The following is a 23,094-nucleotide window of genomic DNA, read 5'->3' as shown; positions in this document are numbered from 1 at the left end:
TTTATAAAGTCACTAAAAGTCACTGTTTAGGACCAAACACACAATATAAGTTATATTTTGGAAGTTCGTCCAGCAAAATACATGCATTGTTATTAAAAATCGAGTTTTTACGTGCCATGAGAAATTCCTTGAGAAGAGGCAGGCTCTCAAGAAATACTAAACAAAGAAATCCAACCAAAATCCAAGAGGCGGGACATCACTGTCCCTGCCCCCTTTTTCTACAAACTCGCAGCTCATTGGTCAGCGCCCAGAGCTCGGCGTCGCCTATTGGCTACCTGAGCTGTCAGACAGAACAGTGTTTGGCCGCTAACTGTTCCGCTGCGTTGGGATCAGAGGACGCAAATCAAGTGAAACAAATCTCCTGACAGGAGAAAAGTTCATGCTGGAGTTTTCAAAGACCTCAGAGGGCTTTATGAAGGTAAGAAGACCCGCAGAAAAAGTTTTTGTGTCGGCGGTGTAAAGCTGGAGACGATAATATGCAGCATTTCACCGTGTTTTGAGCCATTTTTGGTACAAAAGAAAAGGGTGAAAAAAAGATGTAGCAAAAGTAGTCAAGGCTACAGGCCGTACCGTTTGGACTTCATCTTCTTAAGGTTGAATGTCAAGAAGGCGTGTTTTATTCGTGCAAAAATACATTTAAACAAGTATAATTGAAAACATATTTTCAGCGCAGAAGAAAGGCAACAGTGACATGTCATCTCCTCCAGGCAGACTGCCGATGTTTGATCTTCATGAGGGTGCTGATTGAATTGATTTACAGAGACTCCAGTTGTTAAATAACGCTTATTTACTCAGCAGTGTCAACACTCTGGTTTGATTTATTAGCTTTTTAGTACGTTTTTAAAGACTAGACTGCAGCAAAACCTAATAGGAAACAAGTAAAGTGAGTAAGTAAGTGACCTAGCTTAAAAAAATAGGTTGGCCACCAAATCCAATTTACAGACATGCTGCATCTGGTGAGCCATCCTGATTAGCACAACACGGAAATTCAGCAGACTTCTCAGGCTGTACTTCCCCTCAGTTGACCCTTATTATGTCGGCCAAAGAGGGTTTAAAGTCTGTGATATGCATTTATGCACACATTGTATTTCCCAGTAATACCAGCTGGAAGATGATGTTTCTCACAGGTACAGAGAAGAGGAGAAATGGCTTTTTATTACACAGTATTTGCATATTTGCATATTTAAGATGATTCTATTGGACTGTAATGTGAACTATCTTGCACATTGTTAGCAGAACTTTTCTGTCATCTTGAGGAGATGACTTAAAAATGCTCCCTGACTGAGAAAGGTGATGATTTGAGTTATATTTTGCACTCAGGCAGTCTTTTTTGTACCAGAGCAAAGCACATGTTTTTTGCAGTGGAAGCCACTATGTGTTTTTAATGAGTTTACAGTGTTGCAGACGAGGCACATGGCTGACCAGGCTTAAAACAAACACGGATAAAAAAGGATTATGGACACAAGGCTCTCCTCATCGGAAGTGGAGCTATACCGTGTGGGAATATTTGTATTTCCCATGCTATCCCTTAGTGTTTGTGTACCCTCATGATTACCAACTCTAACTCAGGGGGATTAGGTGATATAATTTTTTTAAATGAAGAGGATCTAAACAAGCGTGATGACACATGTAGACTCCCACTGGGCCCAGACATTTCTCATAACACAGCGCACACTCTTTGGCACAGTGATTACAGCGGCCTGTGAAATTAGCAAGCAAGCCTGTAAAAGCAAAACCAAAGGGAGGTGTGTATGCTGTAGTTTAATTAGCATTTTACCCCTGTGGTTAAAGCCACAGACCATGAGTGCTGGTGAAGGCAGAAGCCTGTGGGCCTTCTTTGTGTGAGAGGACGCTGCTGTAGGTGCAGTTCACAAGGGTCTTCTCACTTATGCACACTGCTCTACATAAGTGTCACAGTATATTTAAGTGCTGGAAATATTCTCATTGCTATTCAGCCTGGGAAATATTGTAGCTACCAGCTCGGATATGAAAAGCCGGTGGCTCTTGTCTGTCATTATGCAACCAGTGCTCCAGCAGCCCACCCCCTCTGAGTGACTTCATGATGTGGAAAGTTGTGGTGACCACAGATTGCTCCGAGCAGAGCACTGTTGAGTGAGTGCTAGTTCAGGTGTGGATCACTGCCTAGTAAACAGCAGGGGAGGGAGATTTTTCACTTGCTTAAGCCACATGTCAAAAGGAATATTTCTGTGCTTCACGCTGGAGTATACTTGTGTTATTAAGTAGTCAGACAGCGCAGCGTACATCTGTCCTACAAGTCCAACGTGATGATTTGAGAAGGATGCTTAGTGTAATAACATCAACAGCTTTGATCTCATTTCAAAGAGGCGCCCGCATACGTTCTCTTGGCCAGAGTGCGGTTGGATGTTTGAGGTGTGGACACCGCAGGGCTTGTCAGCAGAACCAACACAGCTGTGAGATTAGAGTGCAGAGACGCTACAAAGAGACCACATCACTTTTCCAAACACAAAATAACTGTCACGGGACCCATTATGAATGAATGTGCAGCGAGGAAAAACAAAACAAAACAAGAGGATATTATTTTCAGCGCTGAGCTTTAAAAGTTATATGCACATTATCAGCGAGTCAGTGTTTAGCACAGATGATGGAACAGCTTGGATGCTGGAAGCTGACTGTCTCCTGTTTGATATGTGATCCATCTGTGCCTGATGATGAGCATGTTTGTGACTCACCACATTGTGCTGAAATATCCAAAAGGATATATTGAAATGAAATAATCAACCTTGAAGGATAATTTTGATGTTAAAATACCTTTTAACTCATTTGTATTTTTAAACAATGGTTGTATTTAAGATAATCTCATTTTGTTTGCACACCTTGACTACTCAAATTGGTTTGTTATCCTCTTAAAACCCACCTGATGACGAGCTTAAGCTGTATACTGTATATAGTTACCTTATTTATTTCTACACATATTCTATAATTCTGGAGAGGTCCAGGGATACACAAACTCAAAGCTCTATAGCTTCTATAAAGTTAGGACTAAGGGTCTGTAATTTTATAAAGATGATGTAAAAAGTTGTGTGGTGATTTGCGTATTCTGGTGTAAAGCATGGCTTAGTTATTGTTATTCAAATATGAGTTATTATAGACAAGGACCAATAAAGTCACATGCTATATGAGCTAAATAAAGCTAAAAAAGCACAATAAATGGGCAATATTAAATGGTTATGCACCTTGGCACAGAGCCCATAACAAGCTGTCTGGTTTCTTTCTTCTACTGCGGAGAACTTACGGAGTTACTTCATACTTTGTACACGGGTTCTGTGCTGCATAATTACCCCCTCCGAAGATAATAACCACATAAAGCTCATAAATCAGTGGGCTAGATCAGATATATCAGACGTCTGTCTGGATATTTGATTTGTGGGAACTGGAAAACACAGGGCTTTGTTTTAAAGATGGAATGAAATAACTGAGAAATGATTGTGGGAAATCAGTTCACTTTGCTAGTTTCGTATATAGTTTCTCAGTTTTTTCTTTCAGAGTTGACTATCTAATCTGGTAGGAAAAATAAATTACAAGTCAAGTTGTTTTAACGAATAAGAATATAAATTACCATACATGTACTTTTGCATGAAGACATAACATCTAATATCAATTATTCAACTTCTCTTTCATCTTTTGCCCTCACAGTCCAAGCTGAATATGGAGAGTTTGTCCAAGCCAGAGTTGCTGATGCTTTTCAGCATCCTGGAAGGAGAGCTGGAGGCCCGGGACCTGGTCATTGATGCCCTGAAGGTACCTATTAATGAAGCTAATCCCGTCTTGGTTTAAGTAGTGGCTGTTTTTTACAGCAAGAAAACATGTTTGAGAAGAAATCTTTCAAACCAATATGTTGCCAAAACAGCATGCTCTTTATTAATTTACACGGAATCATGTAATCAGAGCTTAGTATGACTCATGGCAAACATATGCAGAAGTCATCCTGCTGGATATGTTGGACACCAGAGCAACATATAATGCTGTGGCATCACAGTCACCTTCAAGCAGATAGAACGTGGGCCTACATGGTTATGGATGCCTGCGAAGATATCTTTCTTATGGTGATATAGAGTAGAGATATGGATGCCAGGAACCTATCACAGTTGTGCATTTGGTTTCGGTGTTATTGGACCCAAGGTATATAAGGATCTGGCAACAAAATGAGAAAAAATGTCAGCTGAAGCAATTAAGATTTAATCTCAATAACCCTCATTTCCTGTGACATAAGTTCTCTGTCTGGAAAGGACAAAGCCCTGTGTCTGTGAAGCCAGTATTCCTCTGGATCTATCCAATTTGCCGGCAGCAAACTGGTGTCTCTGCCTCCTGAGCGTGGAGTCTTTGGGGGCATTGTCTCACGGGTAATCTTTTTTATAGGTTTAAATGAATCGGCACATCCCAGCGAACTTGAACTCAGTTCGAAATAGACACTAATGTATAGTGCGCGCACACGCAGTTCGACACAGTGCAGCTAGTTCCAACCTCAGGACGTCTTACTTTAGCAGGATTAATGCTGCATTTCAATTAAGGGATTGTCAGGCTATTTTCCCACACTGTGTCCTTTACTGTGCTGTGTCCTACAGGCCCACATACTCAAGCTGTCAGTTACTATTTGTAGGGCCTGAAGGATGTTTTGACATTCATTTAAACAGTTGGAAACTTCAGTAACACTGTGTCATGGTGACGCTGTTAAAAACAACCACAAACCTAAGATAAGCAGTGAATAAGCAACTTAATGATGGAGCGTTTCTCTAATCTAACTTTCTGAGGTATTTCTGCAACATTGCAGACATATTCTCACAATTAATATTTGAGCTTTATGGCCGTTTTGCTCTTGGAATGCTTTTCACTTTCCTGGTGTAAAATGCACCATTGAAAGAACAAACTCCAGGCAGCCAGCGAACTGGAAAGCGGCCTGCAGGAGAGTCTACTGCTGAATGTTCATGTGTTGTGTCTAGACCGCATTCCTACATCTCTCCTGGGATCTGGCCATCTAAGGCAAGAAGAGTTGTGGCACGCTGGGTGTCTGATGACTCAATGTGAGTGAGAGTAGGAGTGAACAAATAAACATTGGCCTTAACTGGAGCTTGAAGGGAATATGGCTGTGCTTTTTTCATGCACAAACTGTTAACCCATTCAGTTCAGGGATGGGATTCATCCTGCAGTGTTACAGAGCTTTAATTAAGGGTATAATGACCGACCTATAAGAAATTAATTGCAGGGAATAAGTGAGGTAAAAGGATATCTTCTCTGCAGCACAGCATGAATGTTATTCAAGATAAAATGCGCCTTCATATCGTTCTGCTGTTCTACTGTTGAGGAATTGGTGATGTATCTTGGGTCTCGCCCTCACATGAAAGCTGATTGTTATCCGTAAAATATCACGGCATAATTTTGTTTCTGCAGCAGTGTTTATCTGCCAGTCCACCACTTTGGTCCATACTGAAATGTCTCAACAACTATTGAATGGATTGGCATCAACATTTACGGTCCCCTGAGGGAGAATTCTGCTTTGGCCACCAGCAGGTCAAAGTTTTCACTTTTGAAGTCTGGCTGGATTGGCACAAGAGTTAGTTCAAATGTTAATTATCCCCAGAGGATGAATCCCAGTGACTTTGGCGATCCCCAGATTTTACTACGAGCACCACCATGAGGTTGACATTTGTGGTTTTGAGTGAATATAAACAAGTTTGATTCAAACATTCATATTCCCTTCAAGGTGAATAGCAATAACTTTTGTTGGAGTCTTACAATCCCCAAAGGTTAATAATAAGTATGGGGCATTTAATTGAAACCGACATTCAGAACCACTAACTGACTCAGTCTTTCCCATGACGATTATTTCAATTATTTTCCAAGACGTCCAATCTGCGACAAGAAATCAACATGGAGTAGAACTTAAACACAGAGCCAATGGAGCAAGTCCAGTGCCTTTTACCCAAGAGAAATTCCTGTCTGTTGTTCAGACACATTTTGGCTTTAGGGAAGATGACACATAAGATAAAAAAGTCAAATGTAAACACTGCGTAAAAGCTTTTTGCAAGAGTACAATCATTTTTTTCTAAACTTTTAGAGAAGCTGATTTGTACTTGAAAACTAAAATGAGACATTTTTATTTCAAGCAATGCTTTGATGTCAGTTTGAAATATGCATTGAATTACCACAAAAGTGTTCAAATCTGTGTGTTTTTGTTAATTTCTTCAAAATCACAAAGATATGCACTATTTCATTTCAAAAATATCCTAGTCGGGATATTGATTTGAGGTTATATCGCCCATCCCTAGTTTATTACCGACTACCTGTGAAACTGATGACATTCCCATCAGCCCATTGAAAATGAAACTGGCAAAACATCATCATCAACATCATCAAGTACGGCTGTGTCCAAGTTCAGGCTCAAAGAACTACTAGACTGGCTGTGAAATGAATCTTCTTTCAACAACAATGGACCTACAGTCATTAGAGAAGTAGGTCCAGTCATGTCGCTCATGTCAGTCTTTACTGACGTGTCACTGCTACACACATTCTCATGTGAGAAATGTTTAGCTCAACAGCAAATCACCATGGTAATAACACCACTGCCCAACTTCAGAGGATGAATTCTGCTTTGGTGATCCTGTGACTTTTCATTCCCATCAGCCTGATGTGCATTAAACTGCCTAAACATCAGCATATGAACATGCATCTTGTTCATAGACCTGCTGGCTTGGTTGTAAAAACGAATCTTGTTCAATCAATAAGATTGCACATGGACCTACAGTACAGTAATTGGAGAAGTTAAACCAGTCAGCTCAACTCATTTCAGTGTTAACTGACGTGTCACTGCTACACAGAGCGTCATGTGAGAAATATTTAGCTCAACCACAAATCACCATGGTAATGACACCACTGCCTTTTCATGCCTTTGCTCATTTGGTTGAAAGTACTGGAACTGGCAACTTTTCATGCGTCGTCTCCTTTCTCAGTGTTTTAAAAGATCTAATATTTTTATCACAGATTCTCTCCAAGATAGTGTAAGTACAGGATGTGAGGTTAATGATGTGGTTTTTTACGGTCCTCTATATTTAATTATGCAGAACTACAGAACTATCAATGGCATTCTAACTATCCGCTGCATTTTTCCCTTTGTGACTCACTTCTGCAGCTGCTCACGCTGTGGCTTTTAAAAGGAAGTTAGTCTCTGGCAATGCTTGTATTTGGCACACAAAGCTCTGCAGTGATCCAGTAGTCCCTCTGCTTTGGGGAAGGAATACGAGTCTTTAAGTTCAAAGGGGACTCAAATATGGAAATGAGCCTTTTAATTAACTGTCGAGTTCACGTGGTGTGGTGGACTAGAGCTTCAAAACGGACCTACTTAAAACAGGTTGGCCATATGTGTTCTTTGGTAATGGGGCAGCACTGAAATGAGGAAAAAATAACCTTTTTTGTAGTTTTGAGATACATCAGCTGGTTGGATTCAGTTTCAGTCACTATAGCATCCATAATCACATGCTTATGATGGATAGTATTCTTCACACATACATTTTCTTTCCATTCACATGCATGGGGAAACTGCTAATTACCCTGAAATTCCAAAGCAGCTCTGAAATTTACCGGATTCGAGAATAAGAAGTTCATATTTCACCTTCCCTCAGTATTATGCAGATCTTGTCGCCAATGTTGCACAACTGAAAGAGTCCAGGCATGTGTCAGCAAAAGATAAGCTGGATTGGAACCAGTGCAGCCATGGCACAAAGACTTGCCGAGCAAAAGCACACACAGGTTGCCAAGAACTGTAGCCAACAGACAAAAGCATGAATAATGGAGGTAGAGTGTGATGCATAGCAGCCATGCACCGAATGTTTATGGGTATTGTTCATGTACAGTATGATGTAATGACTGAGCTCTGGTAGATTTGGGTGTTAAGCATTAAGTAATGTTAGAAATGCGTATTTTTGTAATCCCTCCTTTCACTTCCTGCACGCTCTCTGCAGCAGCGAAGGATTGATGCAGAGGAAAACAGCCTCCCTTTGTGTGGTGGAAGTCTGTCTGTGCATTGAAGGGTCGAGAGGAGAGCTGAGAAAGAGACACAGAGTCTGTGTTTATGAGTGAACTTTTGGGCAATAGGGGTCTTGTGAATTAGAAAAAAATGAGCATTAAAAGGCCAATTATCTGAGTGTGAGAAGAGTGAATAAATAGACAAAGGAAACCATGAACTCTCCCAAAAATCTGCAGTTCAATGTGTTTTTTTTGGTTTACTTTCCTCCTGTACAAGAAAAGGCTTACACATTAGGTATTTTTCTGTTAGTGTTGCTCACAACTGCAGCAATAAAAGTCAGACTGAGTATATATCCTTGAGCTACATAGGTGTCATGCATGGAGACCTGATCTAAGCATATTTAAACTTCCACTGTAAAATGACACATCAGAGCAGACAGGCATTGACGGGAACAGGGATGGGCTCTCTGCCAAGTCTGAGGCAGATTTCTCTTTGAAGATCCTCCCTCAAAAGTAGTTTTCTACTTTTTTTAAAGAGAGAAAATAAACAGGCCTAACATAAAACAAAATGGACAGAAATATAAAATCTTGCTCAAGGAATTCCATATTTAGCTTTATAGTGTGTGCTCAAAAAAGATCTTTGGCAGACAAATGTCATGTTTTTTTTCTTAGTCAGTCCAGTATGAAGCCTGTACTGTATAAACATTGAAAGGACAAAGACGATGAGCCACACTCATGACGTATTCTAAACCACACACACACAAGACCTTTGTTGAGGAGCTGCATGGTCATCGGGCTTCAGATTGAGCCCACACTTGAGTGGCATTTTTGAATCCTCCTGGGCAACCTGTGTTTTCCTGTTTCACCCCTCCATGCTGTTTGATCCGCCTTCACACGGTCCTCAGCGGACTGGATCAAATAACAGCAGCAAAGCCTCGAAGCCTTGCCCTCCTCTCTTTGTGCCAGATGAGCTTATATTGTTGAAGATGACAATCACAAAGCCTGTGATCTGTTGTGGAATATTTCTTGAACTTCTCCATCTGCAGCCATCAGTCGTCACTCCTTGTTCTTTTCACCATACTGGGTTAACTCCATTTGCTTCGCATGAATCCGTCTTTGTACAAAAAAAACATGTCAGAATGTCTTGATTACTACTGTCAATGATTAACTTTCAACACATATGCAATTTGACGAAATTATGCTCAAATTATGAAGGCACCGATCCGATACAAACCCTATTAAGCAGACTGGGTATCAGCCATGATGTCACTTTTACACATTACTGCCAGTTTCTTTGTCAGTGTCAAAATTCAGTGTTTCCTGAATCACTTCATGCATTTAATCACAGTGGCTGCAGGTTCTTAATGGCAACACAATCCCTCATGTTAACATATATGAAAAAAAACAATTTCAATCAGGTTCACACAGTAAGGTATTAAAGCCCAACCGATATGGGATTTTTGAGACCAGTGCCGATACTGATTTCTGAGGGGAAAATGAATCTATAACTGATACAGTGGCCGATAGTCATTTCAAGAGCCAGAATGAAAATAGACCTTTTATTATGTGGATTGTACCCCGATTTTTCCACCACTCTGCAAATGTACTCACAGAGCTACTTTCTCAAACATAAAACCTAATTAAATAACATTGTTATACATTATTATGTAAACAATGTATTAAATTGTCAGCCAATTCTATAAATGATAACTAATAATTATGAATAAAATAAATAATAAACATCATTACTGTTCAGTTCCAGTCAATTGCTGACTATTTATGAAAAAAGGATAAAAATCAATAGCTAAGACCATTTCTAAATCACACCAAGCAACATTTTCTGCATTATATATTGTGTAAAAAAGTTTGCTTAACAAGCACATATTGGACATCATGAAAACCAATACTGATAATACCTGTTAACTGATACATCTGTCGGGTTCTATAAGGCAGCTATTCTCAACCTTGGGGTCGGGACCCCAATTGGGGTCGCAAGATGATTTCTGGGGGTCGCCAAATCACTTTGGAAGTCAGCTCTGTCTCCACTGTGTATAAAGTGTTCATGTGTTAATGTGTTTTAGTCTTTTTGGTCATTTTGTGTCTTTTTTGGTCATTTTGTGTCTTTTTTGGGTCATTTTGTTTCTTTTTTGGGTCATTTTGTGTCTTTTGGGGTCATTTGGTTTCTTTTTTTGGTCATTTTGAGTCTTTTTTGGTCATTTTGTGTCTTTTTTTGGTCATTTTGTGTCTTTTGGGGTCATTTGGTTTCTATTTTTGGTCATTTTTTGGGTAATTTTGTTTCTTTTTGGGGTAATTTTTTGTCTTTTTTGGGTAATTTTGTTTCTTTTTTGGGTCATTTTGTGTCTTTTGGGGTCATTTGGTTTCTTTTTTTTTGTCATTTTGAGTCTTTTTTGGTCATTTTGTTTCTTTTTTGGGTGATCTGAATTGTGCGTGTGAGATTGTGTTCAGTGAGTGGGGGTCGCGGACAACATGCATGTTAAATTGGGGGTCGCGACTCAAAAAGGTTGAGAACTACTGCTATAAGGCATGGTGTTGGCTCAGCACTCAGTATTGGTAGATACAGGGAGCTGAGGGATGAGGAAAACTTGGATTAGGGCATCCCTAGTTAAAACAGCAGGAGATCTCAGCCAATAAAGTGCCATTTGGTAAGGGCCATGTGTACAGCTGTAATACCCCCACTCTCTGTCAGCCGTTAAATGCTGTGGGAGAACGGTGAGTTGGCTGAATATTGCTGTGCAGGCCCATCCACACTCATGACTACACTTTACACTCGGAGTAATCTTGGTATCAGTCATCCGGAGCTGTGTCCTCGCCCTGCCAAAGTGGATACTGTTCTCTCTAATCTTTTGATCCTCTTTGTTGAAACCTCACGGAGACACATTGCCAACTCTGCTGTGGCCCTCCTCCTCTCTCTCTCTCTCTCTCTCTCTCTCTCTCTCTCTCTCTCACTCTCACACTTCAGCCTCTTTTCACGGCAGGCCCAAAGGCATCTGCTGAACCTGAAATGTCTTGCTGCTATTATCCCTCCTTTGTCATGAGTTAAACAGAGAACAGGTCCTGCCTTGGCCAAGGACCAATCCAGAGCAGCTGTCCTGCTAAAGATAGACAGACACACACCATCTGTTGCTGCTTCCTCCTGCTAGTACTCCTTTTCTTGCATTTTTATGAATTTCCTCTCCCTCTCTTCCCCTTCTTCATCTACAGATCATTTACCTCTCTAGAATCAGAGTTTACTGGTCATTGTGTTGAGTTCACTATTCAGTTCCCTGTTGAAATTTGAGATAAATGACAGCAGAAGAGGATTATCAAAGGTATACTCTGTCCTGAGGGGGCCACAAATGTATAGTTCCTCAATACAATAGGAATTTTGATTTTAGGTCACAATTTGATTTAAAATTTTCTTTACATTTTTGTCTCTTGCTAAAGACTTGATTCATGAGATCAAGAGACCTTTTTTTTTAGCCCTGAAAAATGTAATTTTTGGATTCATACACAAAAAGGCAATATGCTATGTAGATGGAAAGTGTGATATAACTGCCACCTTTTTTATGTACTATACTAGAGCCATATGGTCAAACTTAACAGAATCTCAGATCCTGCTTTTGACAGCGATAAATAAAATTGAAAGCTCAGTTCAATGATTTTGGGTTCAGAATTTAAATCGAGACACCCATATGAATGTGTGTTCCAAGTCAATACCACTAATCATGTTTCCATCTACAATTTTCTACACACAAAGATTCGCATGACAAAAGCTTGATGGAAACACCAAAATTCGATAAAACTTTTGAAAGTGTGCATAAAAGTTTCACTTGAGGTGGTTTTAATCTTTTTTCGAAAAAATTTGCTAAATGGGAGATGGAAACACTTTTTACGAATCAGTTCTGACGTAGCGATTATACAACGTATATTACGTAACAATTTTAAGTTGCCCAATTGAATCCAATTCCTGAAGACTTCTCTCCATTATCTCTTGCTGGTGGCTAAAGTTGTCGGATTAGCAACTTCTTGACAGATTAGCAACACATTACACTGTCATCTTCAGATGAAAGTATGTTTATGTAGCTTTGTTTATTCACTGTAAACCAGCCGATGGAAACATCCCTAACTTGCATTTTCTTTAATGCGACATTTCAAAATTTCGCTTGAAATTTCCATTCGAAACATGGCTTATGTTATTGCGATTAATCATCTGAGGAAAATGCATGTCTTTTCCAAGTTTGATAGCATTGCTCCCAATAATTATTGAGATATTTCAGTCCGGACCAAAGCATTGGAGTGAACGAGTCTCTAAAGCTAAAGATGTCTCTTTGAAAATGTGTAAGCAGGAGTCAGCATCCAGTAACAGCTGAGGAGCCAGAAAAGTGATCCAAGAGAGAGTTCACAGACTACAGCCAATCCTTCTGTAAACAAAGGCATTCATGCAACAGCATAAATCAGCCAGGCAGTTCCACTTAGTAACATTTCCTACCACATAACCTTCAGACCTCATGTAACTAGTTAATCCATCTCTCCACTTGTCCTGATCTCCTCCTCTCCTCTCCTCTTCAGGCTCAGCGCAAAGAGCTGTTCATCCAGGAGCGCTACGGCAGGTACAACCTCAGCGACCCCTTCCTGGCCCTGCAGAGGGACAGCGAGGCCGTCGGGGACCAGAACAAGGACCCGGGCTGTTCCTCCTCTACCTCCAACCCTCTGGTGGTTCTCAAACTGGTGGTGAGCCACTGCAGGAGGATGCAGGAGAAAATGCTGGCCCAGCTGGCTGCAGCGGAAAGCAGGCACAGAAGGGTGGGTGTGGATGTGTGGTTCTTAATTAGTGTAGGCAGAAATTAGCTGGTTCCTCATGCAGATTTGAAAAAAAAAAAAAAATCAATTGGGGAAACATGAAAGATAAAAGCTGGCCTCAGTGTCGGAAAACATGGAAACACACATGAATGAACCAGCAAAGTGCAATTACTATTTTTTAAATAAAAACTGCTGGCAGCAAAAGAGCAGTACACAAAACTAATGGGATTAAATCACTCCTGTTCATTAAAACCTTTTGTTTCCAAAATGTGTTGTTTTTTTTCAGGACTGGCAGAATAACAAATCAACAACAGCATTGTTTTCAGCGTTAACTATTTCCAAGAGTCACACACACGCACATCCCAAAGTACTTCACAGGTGCAGGGCAACAGACACGAACAAAGAAATATAAAATAGCTGCACTCTGAGGTCATGACATCATTTTTCCCCCTTTTGTTTCATTTGAGCTTGAGGTTAAAACACTCATATTTATAGACTAATGTAGCTGAAGTACTGATACTGTCACCTGATGTCATTATGAGTTTAATATATAGCCTGTACAAGGACAATATGCCCAATCTGTGCAATCACAAAATTCATGTTAGTATCAAATTAGTTTAATGTGAAACACATTAGTAACTAGAGGTAGATTTTAAAGCTATGCTGTGCTTAATGAGAGCAAAAAAACAGCTGATTGACCCACTTTTGTATCAGTATTATGTCAGTATTTGAACACAAAGACCTCAACAAATAACATTTGTAGAATATAAAGCCGAAGATAAACAGTTTGAATTATACTAAATAGTTAGAATATCAAAGCAGTCATGTAAGCCTTTTATTGTTTTGGTATATATTCAAATTACTGCTGAAAATAATAATTTGCATCTTTTGGAACTGTACAAACACAAAGCACTCTCTTTGTAACACCACAGAGTGAAGACTGTACTTTTCTCTGCAGGCAGGCAGACTGAACATGTAACTCATCTAGAGGAGCTTAACTATGTTGCTGTTTAGCCTAATTACCATAAACATTTTTTCTTACAATGTAGTAATCATACTGCTTCATAATAACATATTGGCCGTAATACCAAGCAGACCAAACTTATGTGAGATCATTTCATCGCTGACTCTCTGTCTCCCCGCTGTGTTTGCTTCAGGTCATTGCAGATCTGGAGGAGGAGAAGAGGAGGCACGCTGAGGACACGGCCGAGGGAGATGATGTCACTTACATCCTGGAGAAGGAGAGGGAGCGCTTACAACAACAGGTGCCCTCTAATTAAAAGTGGCGTGGGCTGCACTGTAAATATTTTGTGGTTTTAATTATAAAAGAGTTGAGGAGTGAGTTTTGAAATAAACCATAACCATCTACATTACATTACATTATTACATTACATGTCATTTAGCAGACGCTTTTGTCCAAAGCGACTTACAATAAGTGCATTCAGCCTGATGGTACTAGACATAGACCACAGGAATCAAGTAAGTACATAACTTTAAGAGCTAACTGTCATCGCTAAAGGAGTGCTATATGTTAAAGAAGAAAAGAAGAGAAAAGAATAAGAGTTTCTTTTTAAATATATCTGTTAGGTGACCATGACTTAACCTGTCTACACTGTCCAACATTGTTCACTTTGTTAACTCTGTGTCTTGTGTCCGTGTTTGTAGCTGGAGTTTGAGCGCAGCCAGGTCCGGCGGCTGGAAAAGGAACAGCGACGGATTACTGACCAGCTCGAAGAAGAACGGGCTCAGCACAAACAGCTCTCCTGCGCTTTAGCCAAAGAATGCAAGTGGGCCAGCACCAGAGCTCTGGAGGAGGGTCACCGGCTGACCGAGCTGAGCCGCAAACTTGACAAGGTATTAACACTTCTAATCCAAGTTAGCCGATTTATTCTAATTTTGTTGTTACGAATGTTGGGCCTAGATATATTTTAGCCCTCTGGGTGAACAAACTTTTTTTTTTTTCCTCCTGCAGGAAAAGGAGGCTTGTCAGGCCCTCAGAAACGAGCTGGAGGACGAGAGGAGGCGAGCTCTGAGGATGGAGGCGAGGGTGGAGGAGCAGCTGGCTGAGTTCGACACGGAGCGAGAGCAGCTCCGCTCACGTCTGAAGAAGGAGGAAGCTCACTGCTGTCAGCTACAACAACAGGTGTGAACACTTGAACACATTCACCGTGCAGGTGGCAGCACATGTTGCATAATATAACTACCTTACATTATTTCATCTCATTTAAATGTGAGAAGAAAATTAGATTGCGTCGAAATTAATCTCTTTCTCCATTTCGTGATCAGGTAGAAGAGCTGAAGAGGAAACTGGTGGAGGTGAATATGACGAGAGATGTTAGGGAGGCAGTCACAGCTCCCGTGGAGGCAGAAAAAAAGGAGTGGGCCACAAAAGTTCCTCTTGGAAAAACAGCAGTAGACACTATAATGGTCGAGGACATTGAAGAAGACAGAAGGCAGCAACCTGCGCAGCCAAAAGTGAACGGTCATCACTGTCCGATGGAGAGCACCCTATCAGATAACATCTGTGTACAGAACGGGAATTCTCCAGTTCATCAAACCCAGACAATCCCTCCTTCCTCCCCCTGCGCCTCGCCTGTCCTCGCCAAACGCCCGCCAGGCAGCCCGAGCCCCGGCAGCTACCAGTCTCCCTACCAGGCCGGGATCAACCAGCGCTTCCACGCTGCTCGTCATAAGTTTCAGGGTACGCTGGACCCAGAGCCTCAGTCCCAGCCTGCTGAAAAGCCTGCCCTACCCCCCTCGCCAAAGGACGTCCCTCCTGCAACCAGCAGCTCCTCCCCAGAGCCCAGCCCAGTCAAGCAGATGGCCCGCAGCACCGTCACTCAGGTGCTGTCTCGCTTCACCACCGTGCAGCAGAGCGCCACACCGAAGCTCGCGGCAGCGAACAACTCCCCTTTCGGTACAGACTACCGCAGCCTGGCGGCGCCCTTGTCTCCGATCATCGGGAGGGCCGCGGGAATTCTTCCACAGGGGATCAGATCACCCACCATCCCCAGAGCTGACAGGGGCAACCCTCCACCCATCCCGCCTAAGAAGCCCGGTCTGGCCCAGGCCCCTCCCTCCCCGGCAGCGCTCCCCAGGTCAGCCAGCCACTTCTCCGACAGCCCGCTGTCAGGCAGCTGCGGCCTCACCTCCGGCCAGGAGGGAGTCAAAGAACTGGACATGGTGGTCTCTTCTAATTAACTGGTCAATAAATTAGTCAGCAATCTACACTACTGGTCAAAAGTTTTAGAACACTCCAACTTTTCCAGAATTTTATTGAAAATGATGCAGTTTAATGTCTCAGCGTACTCTGAAATTAATGCATGTAACAAATAAACAACTGAAGTTAAAAAATAAATCATAGAATCAGTTTAGAAAGGAAAATGTATTCTAAACTGTTGACTCATCGAAGTAGCCACCTTAACAGATAGAACAGCTGAACACACTCAATGGAAATCAAATATTCTTCAGAAAGTTCTTCCCAACTCTGTTGCAGAAGTTCCCATAAATGTGGAGCAACCTATAAGTTGTAAGTGATCAAGAAAAGTTGGGACACCTGTAGGAATTGGTAGCAACTTAGCAACTTTCAAGGCTTGATCAACCTCCGTTGCTGCAGAACTGCTTTAAGTTTTTAATCCATTTCTTGTTCCCTGAAAAAGGCCTTTTTGTATAATTATGAAGTGTACATTCTTTTTCAGTTTTGGTTAACCTTACCTTTTATTATTTACCTCTGGCAGTTCAACACTTACCTTTGTACCCATTCTAGCTGTTCATTGGACTTGAACTGCTTGAATTTCAATAAAGAATTGAAAAATTGTGGTGTTCTAAAACTTTTGACCGGTAGTGTACATCTCCTTGTTATGATTGTTGAGATATTTTTGTACATGACAGGATTTATATCCTTATCTGAACAGAGGTCCCTTCAAACACTGTTGTAATTGTATTTATTAGATGTTTGTTTTTTTTAATGCGCTGAGGCACTATTTCAGGTAGTGGTCAACAGGCTGGTACTAATGAAGAGTTGCATTCATAGTTTTAGCCTCAAAAGTGCCGATACGGTATGTTTGGCACACCGTACTGTTACAATATATCAAGTCTTTTTTAAAGTGTCATATTTCCAAAGAAATCAGTTCATCACCTGAAGATGTAATATTATTTTTCTAGTATGTTGCTTGTTATTACAACAAAAACTGTAATCTTCAGACCAAATGTAACAAGTAGGCTTGGACCAATGTATGTTACAATGTATGTCTCATTTCAGTGAATTCGTATGTACGTAGCTGTCATCTTTATATTGAAAAAAAAAAAGCCTGTATAGTTTATTTTATAAATGTTCTTTAGTTATTGTATAATAGTTTACAAAGCAGATAATCTGATCAGTGTTATACTGAGCTTTGTTCATGTAATACTTTAATGTTGCTTTGTTATGATAATCTATGCTCAGATTATATGCAGGTACCATTGTACTCTTGTTTCTAATGAATGTCATGCCTTTTTCATTTATAAGAAATCATTATAAAACGCTCAAGTATTTTATAGTCAGTCACGGCTTTGATTCACTTCATAACGCAGATGCCGTGTTGGTTATGTTTTATTTGATCAGATCCTTTACAGTACTGTAAATGCTGGAAAGTGACAGATACAATAAATTTATCCCAAAGAGTGTCATGTGTTTGTATTTTTATTTATATTGTTCTATGACCCTAAAGCTGCTCAGTCTGCAACCTGGAAATATTTAGTGTTGTCAAAAGTATTGACACTTTGATACTTTTCTGATACCACACAGTTAAAACGATATGAGCTCCACGTTCAATAGTATCAACAGAACAACAGATTGTTAATTAATTTAAAATATATTTGTATTATTTAAGTAATATATGAAAACTTAATATATTAAGATTTGGAGAAAAAAAATACATTTAGACATTTTTTTTAAAGTAATAGGAGGTTGTCACAAAAGCAGAATACAGATACAATACTAGTATTTTAAAAAAACACACCTTGATCAATCTTTTGATACCACAGCAAAAAAGAAGATCCTAATCACACAAAATAGGATATTTGACCTCTCTGTGTTATATTGAAGAATCTGTACAGGACAAACTTAATGAACATACACAGCTGATTTTCTTCCTGGTTGTTTCATCTGTGCAGCCTCAAGGTGAAATTCTATAAATTGTATACTAATAGATAGTGAGAATGTGTGTAAAGTGAAACTAATGAGTCTCTTGCAAATTAATAAATGCACCTGGACAGAAATATTCTTTTAACAGATCATCTTCAGATAATAATTTACATATTCAGGCAGAATAATACATTAGTGGAATTTTAAACATGAAGTTTTGAATTTCATGAATTTCTGTTTTACAGATATGAAAAGTTTTTAGTGCTGTACTGCCAAAGAATGTCCACTAGAGGTCAGAGTTTGATAAGTAGCTTCCAGCAGAAAATATGTTAGCACCATACTGTCTTATAAACATTACTGTCTTACTGCTGACAAATGCAGCAGTAAGTAAGTAATGTTTATAAACCCTATTTTGTTTCTTACTTTGGATTATTTATGAATCTACAAATGTCTGAAAAAGACGAGTTATGTACAGCTCCTTATTGTCACTTTAAATAGAAGCTATCTTTTTTAACAACTTTTTAATTGAGAAGCTACGAATTAAAGACCACATACATAAACTAAAGACATTTAGTCAGAACAGTATATGTGGCATAATTATACTATTCTGTGCATTTTATGAATGTATGTTTAAGATTTCGGTATGTGTGTGTTGGGTCTTTGACATCTTTGGTCGCTGAAAAGAAGAATCTCAACTTTTGCTCCTGTTTAGTTGCAAAGATAAGGGTTTCATAACTTAAGTGGACTGAACTGTTTGTTATTTTGCACCCTGTGTGTTGCTTCAACTATAAACAGAGCTCGAGTGGTATGCTGTTTAAGTGATGCAACTGGGCGGTGGTAATGAGTATGTGAATTGTGAAAGTGCACAGAAACTTCAGAAAGATGCATTTAGTAGAAATGAAGAAAATATCTTCTGTGTTCTATAATGTCACAGTGTATAGAGCAAGGTTATTATAGTTAACGAAAACTAAAATTGAAAAAACATTTTCGTTAACTGAAATAAAAATAAAAACAAGAGTTTTTAAAAAAACGATAACTAACTGAAACTGTATTGTGTGGTTACAAAACTAACTTAAACTAACTGAATTCATAACTTTTTTCATACATAATTCAGTGTTTCTATTTCAACATGCAGGAACACATGGTAAATATGTTTACTGAGACTGGGATGTCTACATTCCAACCCAAATACAAAACACCCGGAACTGTAAGAATTAATAACCTTATTGAGGCTAAGATGGATAAACCAAAGGAAATGAAGGCACATACCCATTACAAAAAAACAAAAACTAACACTAAAACTAATAAAAACTAAACTAAAACTAAGCATTTTCAAAAAATAAAAACTAAACTAAAACTAGCAAACTCACTCTAAAAACTAATTAAAACTAACTGAATTTGAAAACAAAAATTCACAACGAAATTAAAACTAAAACTAATGAAAAAATCCAAAACTATTATAACCTTGGTGTAGAGTGATTCACAACCAGCAGATTCATGCAGAGCGCGGACTGACTGACTGTGCTTTTCGTCACACTAAATCCCCCTCCTGGTTGTTGGGAAAGGGTTGGCTGGTTAACGGGACGGGTCACCTCGTCTCCGCTCAGCTCACCTAATTAACATTCCAGTGTAGGACAGCAGGGCCACATCCCAAATCCAGCAGAGGCACGCCTGGTCCTCCAGCAAAGCCTCATCTTTCCCAGCCTCCATAAACACAGGCTCAGGTTGATGAGCTGTGAGGGGCCACGTCCTCACTGCTGTCACTGCCAGCATGGCTGCTCACTCACTGCGCTCCACTGTTGTCCTCAGCTGGGAGACAATCGACAACACTGAGCAGGAGACATATTTTTAAAACCATGTGTGATTGTTGTTAGAAACCCTAAAAATCAATGACAGCTTTTACACTGAACATATTCTGTTTTCTCTTTTGGCTTTGTTCGAATGCAACTTATGCCTTTCATTTAAAAGTTGGACGTCATATTCCTGCGCTGACCTGGAATTTATTTGTACGCATTAATATTCCAGTGCTGACTTAATATTCAAATTCTGATACAGGCTTAACGCTGCATGACTTGGACAAAAAATGATGTCTTCAGAAAAACTTTTTACTTAAGCTACGGGTCATGACCCAGAATGGATCTTGGCTCTTCTTCTGTTAGGATTCCACATGACAAGAGGGGTAATAATTAACTTTTTTCCCCCTTAGAATAAATTTCAGAGCAGTGGATTACATTTCTTTTTAAGTGCCCAACCACAGAAAGTTGGCGAATCCTGTTTTTTTCCTGGAGTGGACTTTCATGATATTTTATGTTGTTGCAGTTTGTAGATTTATTGGATCTTTTCTCTGTCAGGTCGTGCGGGACATGCTTGTGATAAAGCACTATATATAAATAAATGAACTTGAACTTGCTGCAGCCGCCACATGTCTCTCCTGGGCGGATCCAGTAAGAGCTGTACTTTATGACCGTGCTGCACAAAAGCCGACACACAATAAGACACATGGTGTCGTGGCTGCAGTGTCATGTTGTGTGAATGAGATGAGATGTCAAGGAGGGAGCACGTAACCTGTCAGGAGTTAAACCGCAAATTTACGACCTTCAGGCGTGTTGCACAAAAGCAAAATGCAGCCCGTTGAGCCATCCGTTTTCTTGTCTGTATCAGTGATGACTGCTGTCACTGCACTGGTTCCACAACGTCATAATCGCTGACATACGAGCGCTCATCTGTGCTGAGGCGTGTAGCGGCCCAATCTTTTTCTTATCCTCTCGCTCTTTCTTTTCTCAACCCTCTTGTCCCCTCTTCTCGATCCAAAATTAGCCGAGGCCATGAGATGGGCCTAGAATAGGAGCTCGGGCCCCCACACTGAGCCTCTTAAAGACCACAGCTGGAGCTGGCTCAAAGCGAGACAGAAGGATAGGGAGGGCCGGATGATGAGTGTTATCGCCACCATCACCTGCTCCCTGTAAAGCAATTTGTTATAGAGTTGTCACTGTAAAATCCATAGCTTGTCCTGGGGTAAAGAAAGACAGGGTCACATGTAATGAGGATTCGAGTGTCGCTCCAAATCCAGATATGACATAACTGAAGGACAAACAGCTGGTCTGTGTGTGTCTTTGTCTGTGTGTGTGATATGGAATAAGACAGGAGAACGTCCAGAGACAGAAAGGACACACACAATGAAGCCTGCAAAACTTTATTCCATGTAAAGTACACAAATATATGTTAATGCATTTGTTGTTTTGAAAAAGAATGACAAAAACACAATTTCCTTTGTAAAATCCTACAGATGACACTATTACATTCACTGTCTGTGCTGCGCTATTTTTAGGCCACCACATTGTTACTGACCTTTACGTAGGTCTCTAACTAACACCCCTGGATTTGCACTGATTAGAATGACCTCACACTCTGTCTCACACACATACACACACACTGTATGCACATTGCATCTTGTCAGCGTCTTTCTCTACCTGCTGGACACACACACAGCACCCACCACTCACTGAAGTCGCAGGGATACAAGCCACAAGTGTCCTTGAAGTGGGTCATAAGTTTCCACATTGGCTCGATGAGACTGTTGATATGAGATGAACTACAAACATGCACCCCGATGGCATTACAGGAGGGGTTCAAGTGCTTGGAGCCAGGAGGAAGATATTTACTCTCCCGCCCTGAGTCGCATTGGCACGAAGGCAACTTTTTAGAACTTGTTAATCATTTTTGGCAAAGGACTATATCGGGCCTCATACCAAACTTGGCGAACTCATGCGTTATAGATATGAGTCATGTCTTAAAGTCAACCACTATGCAAACCAGAGGACTTCTACTATATGTGGAGTTGTCTCCACCTTTAAAAAAATAAAAAAAAGGAAATTTAAATGGCATATTTGCTTTGTGCAAAATATCTGCTTAAACTATATCTGCCGATCCATTGTGGTTCTCAGCTTTGACGTAAACTCATCTCAGAAGCCAGAAGACTGTATTTTCTATATTTTCTGTGCATACAACATAAACTGCATGCCTATCCATCCTGGAAAAGTAACCCATCCTCTGTTTAGTTTTTGTTTTTCCCTGTTAAAGGAGACCATCATCTCCCAATAACGACAGCAGACCCATATTTACTTGTATTTTTAGCTGGCAGCCTCTAGTGGTCATAGTATTTACGACAGGATCAGAGGCAGAAATCAGGTCACAAAGTGTTAAAGCTAAGGTTGAAGTGAGGATATGGGGGTATAAAGAAGGACAAAGTTCACTTGGGGAAAGCAGGAGGGGTGGATGGATCAAACAAACACAGAACAAGGGAATCATTGTTATTTTAAGTTACATAAGTAACTTTGTGCATAGCTAAGTCGCTGAGTAGTAAGTATCCATTGTCATCAACGTAACTATCTCACTTCTGGTAGTTCTTTTGCACCAAATTTACTATCCTAACTCCTTAGACCAACCTCCTAGTCATAACCTAAACAAGTAGTTGTGTTGCCTAAACCTAACCTAACTTGAAAAAGTGTTCAAAATGACAACCTTTACATTTAGGTATGAGGACGTGTTAACCTCCTGGTAACTGCTAAAGGCGCTAATTTAGAAGATGCTCCTGTGGGTCTTTTTAGAGTAGGAACAAAACACATCATGTAGTTGTATGGTTTGGAGGACATGTGTTTTTTATTTCTCCAAACAGATGCTCCAGGAAGAGGTTGTGTCATATGTTGTACAGTTTTAAAGTCACTTTTGTTTATATAGCCCAATATCACAAATTTGCCTGAAAGGTTTTACAGGGGCTAATAAAACCTTTGTGCAACTTCTGACGTTATTTGTGACGTTAACGATTGTGAAAGTGTTGAAATCACTAGTTACGAGGGTTCCACGCAACAGAAAAACATGTTTTTAAGTGATTGCAATAGCATCGGAAGCAATCACACCGGACCAGCAGGCATACAGTACGAAACAATGTCTAAAATGCCCCCTGGGAAGGATTACCCATCTCTATGGAGACGCCAAGTTCCTGTTTAATGATGTGTCAAAGCATGAAAGCTTGACCTCTCATAGCTGAAGGATCCCAAGCAAAACTTTCTCTTCTCTACCAACGGACAATAAAGCTACCTGCCTCATTTTTACTAATTGGAAACACCCAAACTAGCTCCTGTGTTTCCATTCATATTAATGCTGTTTATAAT

At 40.2% G+C, this 23,094-nt stretch overlaps 2 protein-coding genes across 2 annotated transcripts in view; one reads left to right on the top strand and one right to left on the bottom strand.

The window, feature by feature from the left end:
- Positions 1 to 23,094, bottom strand: part of LOC131965453 (potassium voltage-gated channel subfamily D member 3-like) — a 170,500-nt gene that overhangs the window by 129,713 nt on the left and 17,693 nt on the right. The gene's annotated exons all lie outside the window — the stretch shown is intronic.
- Positions 312 to 17,461, top strand: LOC131965480 (CTTNBP2 N-terminal-like protein). Its single transcript, XM_059328502.1, has 7 exons — positions 312 to 418; positions 3,676 to 3,780; positions 12,568 to 12,801; positions 13,956 to 14,063; positions 14,464 to 14,652; positions 14,771 to 14,941; positions 15,085 to 17,461. Exons 1-7 carry the CDS (start codon positions 380 to 382, stop codon positions 15,997 to 15,999), a joined length of 1,761 nt encoding a protein of 586 aa, XP_059184485.1. The 5' UTR covers positions 312 to 379; the 3' UTR covers positions 16,000 to 17,461.

The sequence above is a fragment of the Centropristis striata genome, chromosome 3 (assembly GCF_030273125.1).
Source record: "Centropristis striata isolate RG_2023a ecotype Rhode Island chromosome 3, C.striata_1.0, whole genome shotgun sequence".
Lineage (NCBI taxonomy): Eukaryota > Metazoa > Chordata > Actinopteri > Perciformes > Serranidae > Centropristis > Centropristis striata.
This window is presented reverse-complemented; position numbering and strand designations above follow the sequence as displayed.

Coding starts and splice junctions, on each gene's coding strand:
- LOC131965480 (XM_059328502.1), top strand. CDS start 380: ATGCTGGAGTTTTCAAAGACCTCAGAGGGCTTTATGAAG. Junction 12,802..13,955: donor CGGAAAGCAGGCACAGAAGG/GTGGGTGTGGAT, acceptor TGTTTGCTTCAG/GTCATTGCAGATCTGGAGGA. Junction 14,653..14,770: donor TGAGCCGCAAACTTGACAAG/GTATTAACACTT, acceptor TTCCTCCTGCAG/GAAAAGGAGGCTTGTCAGGC.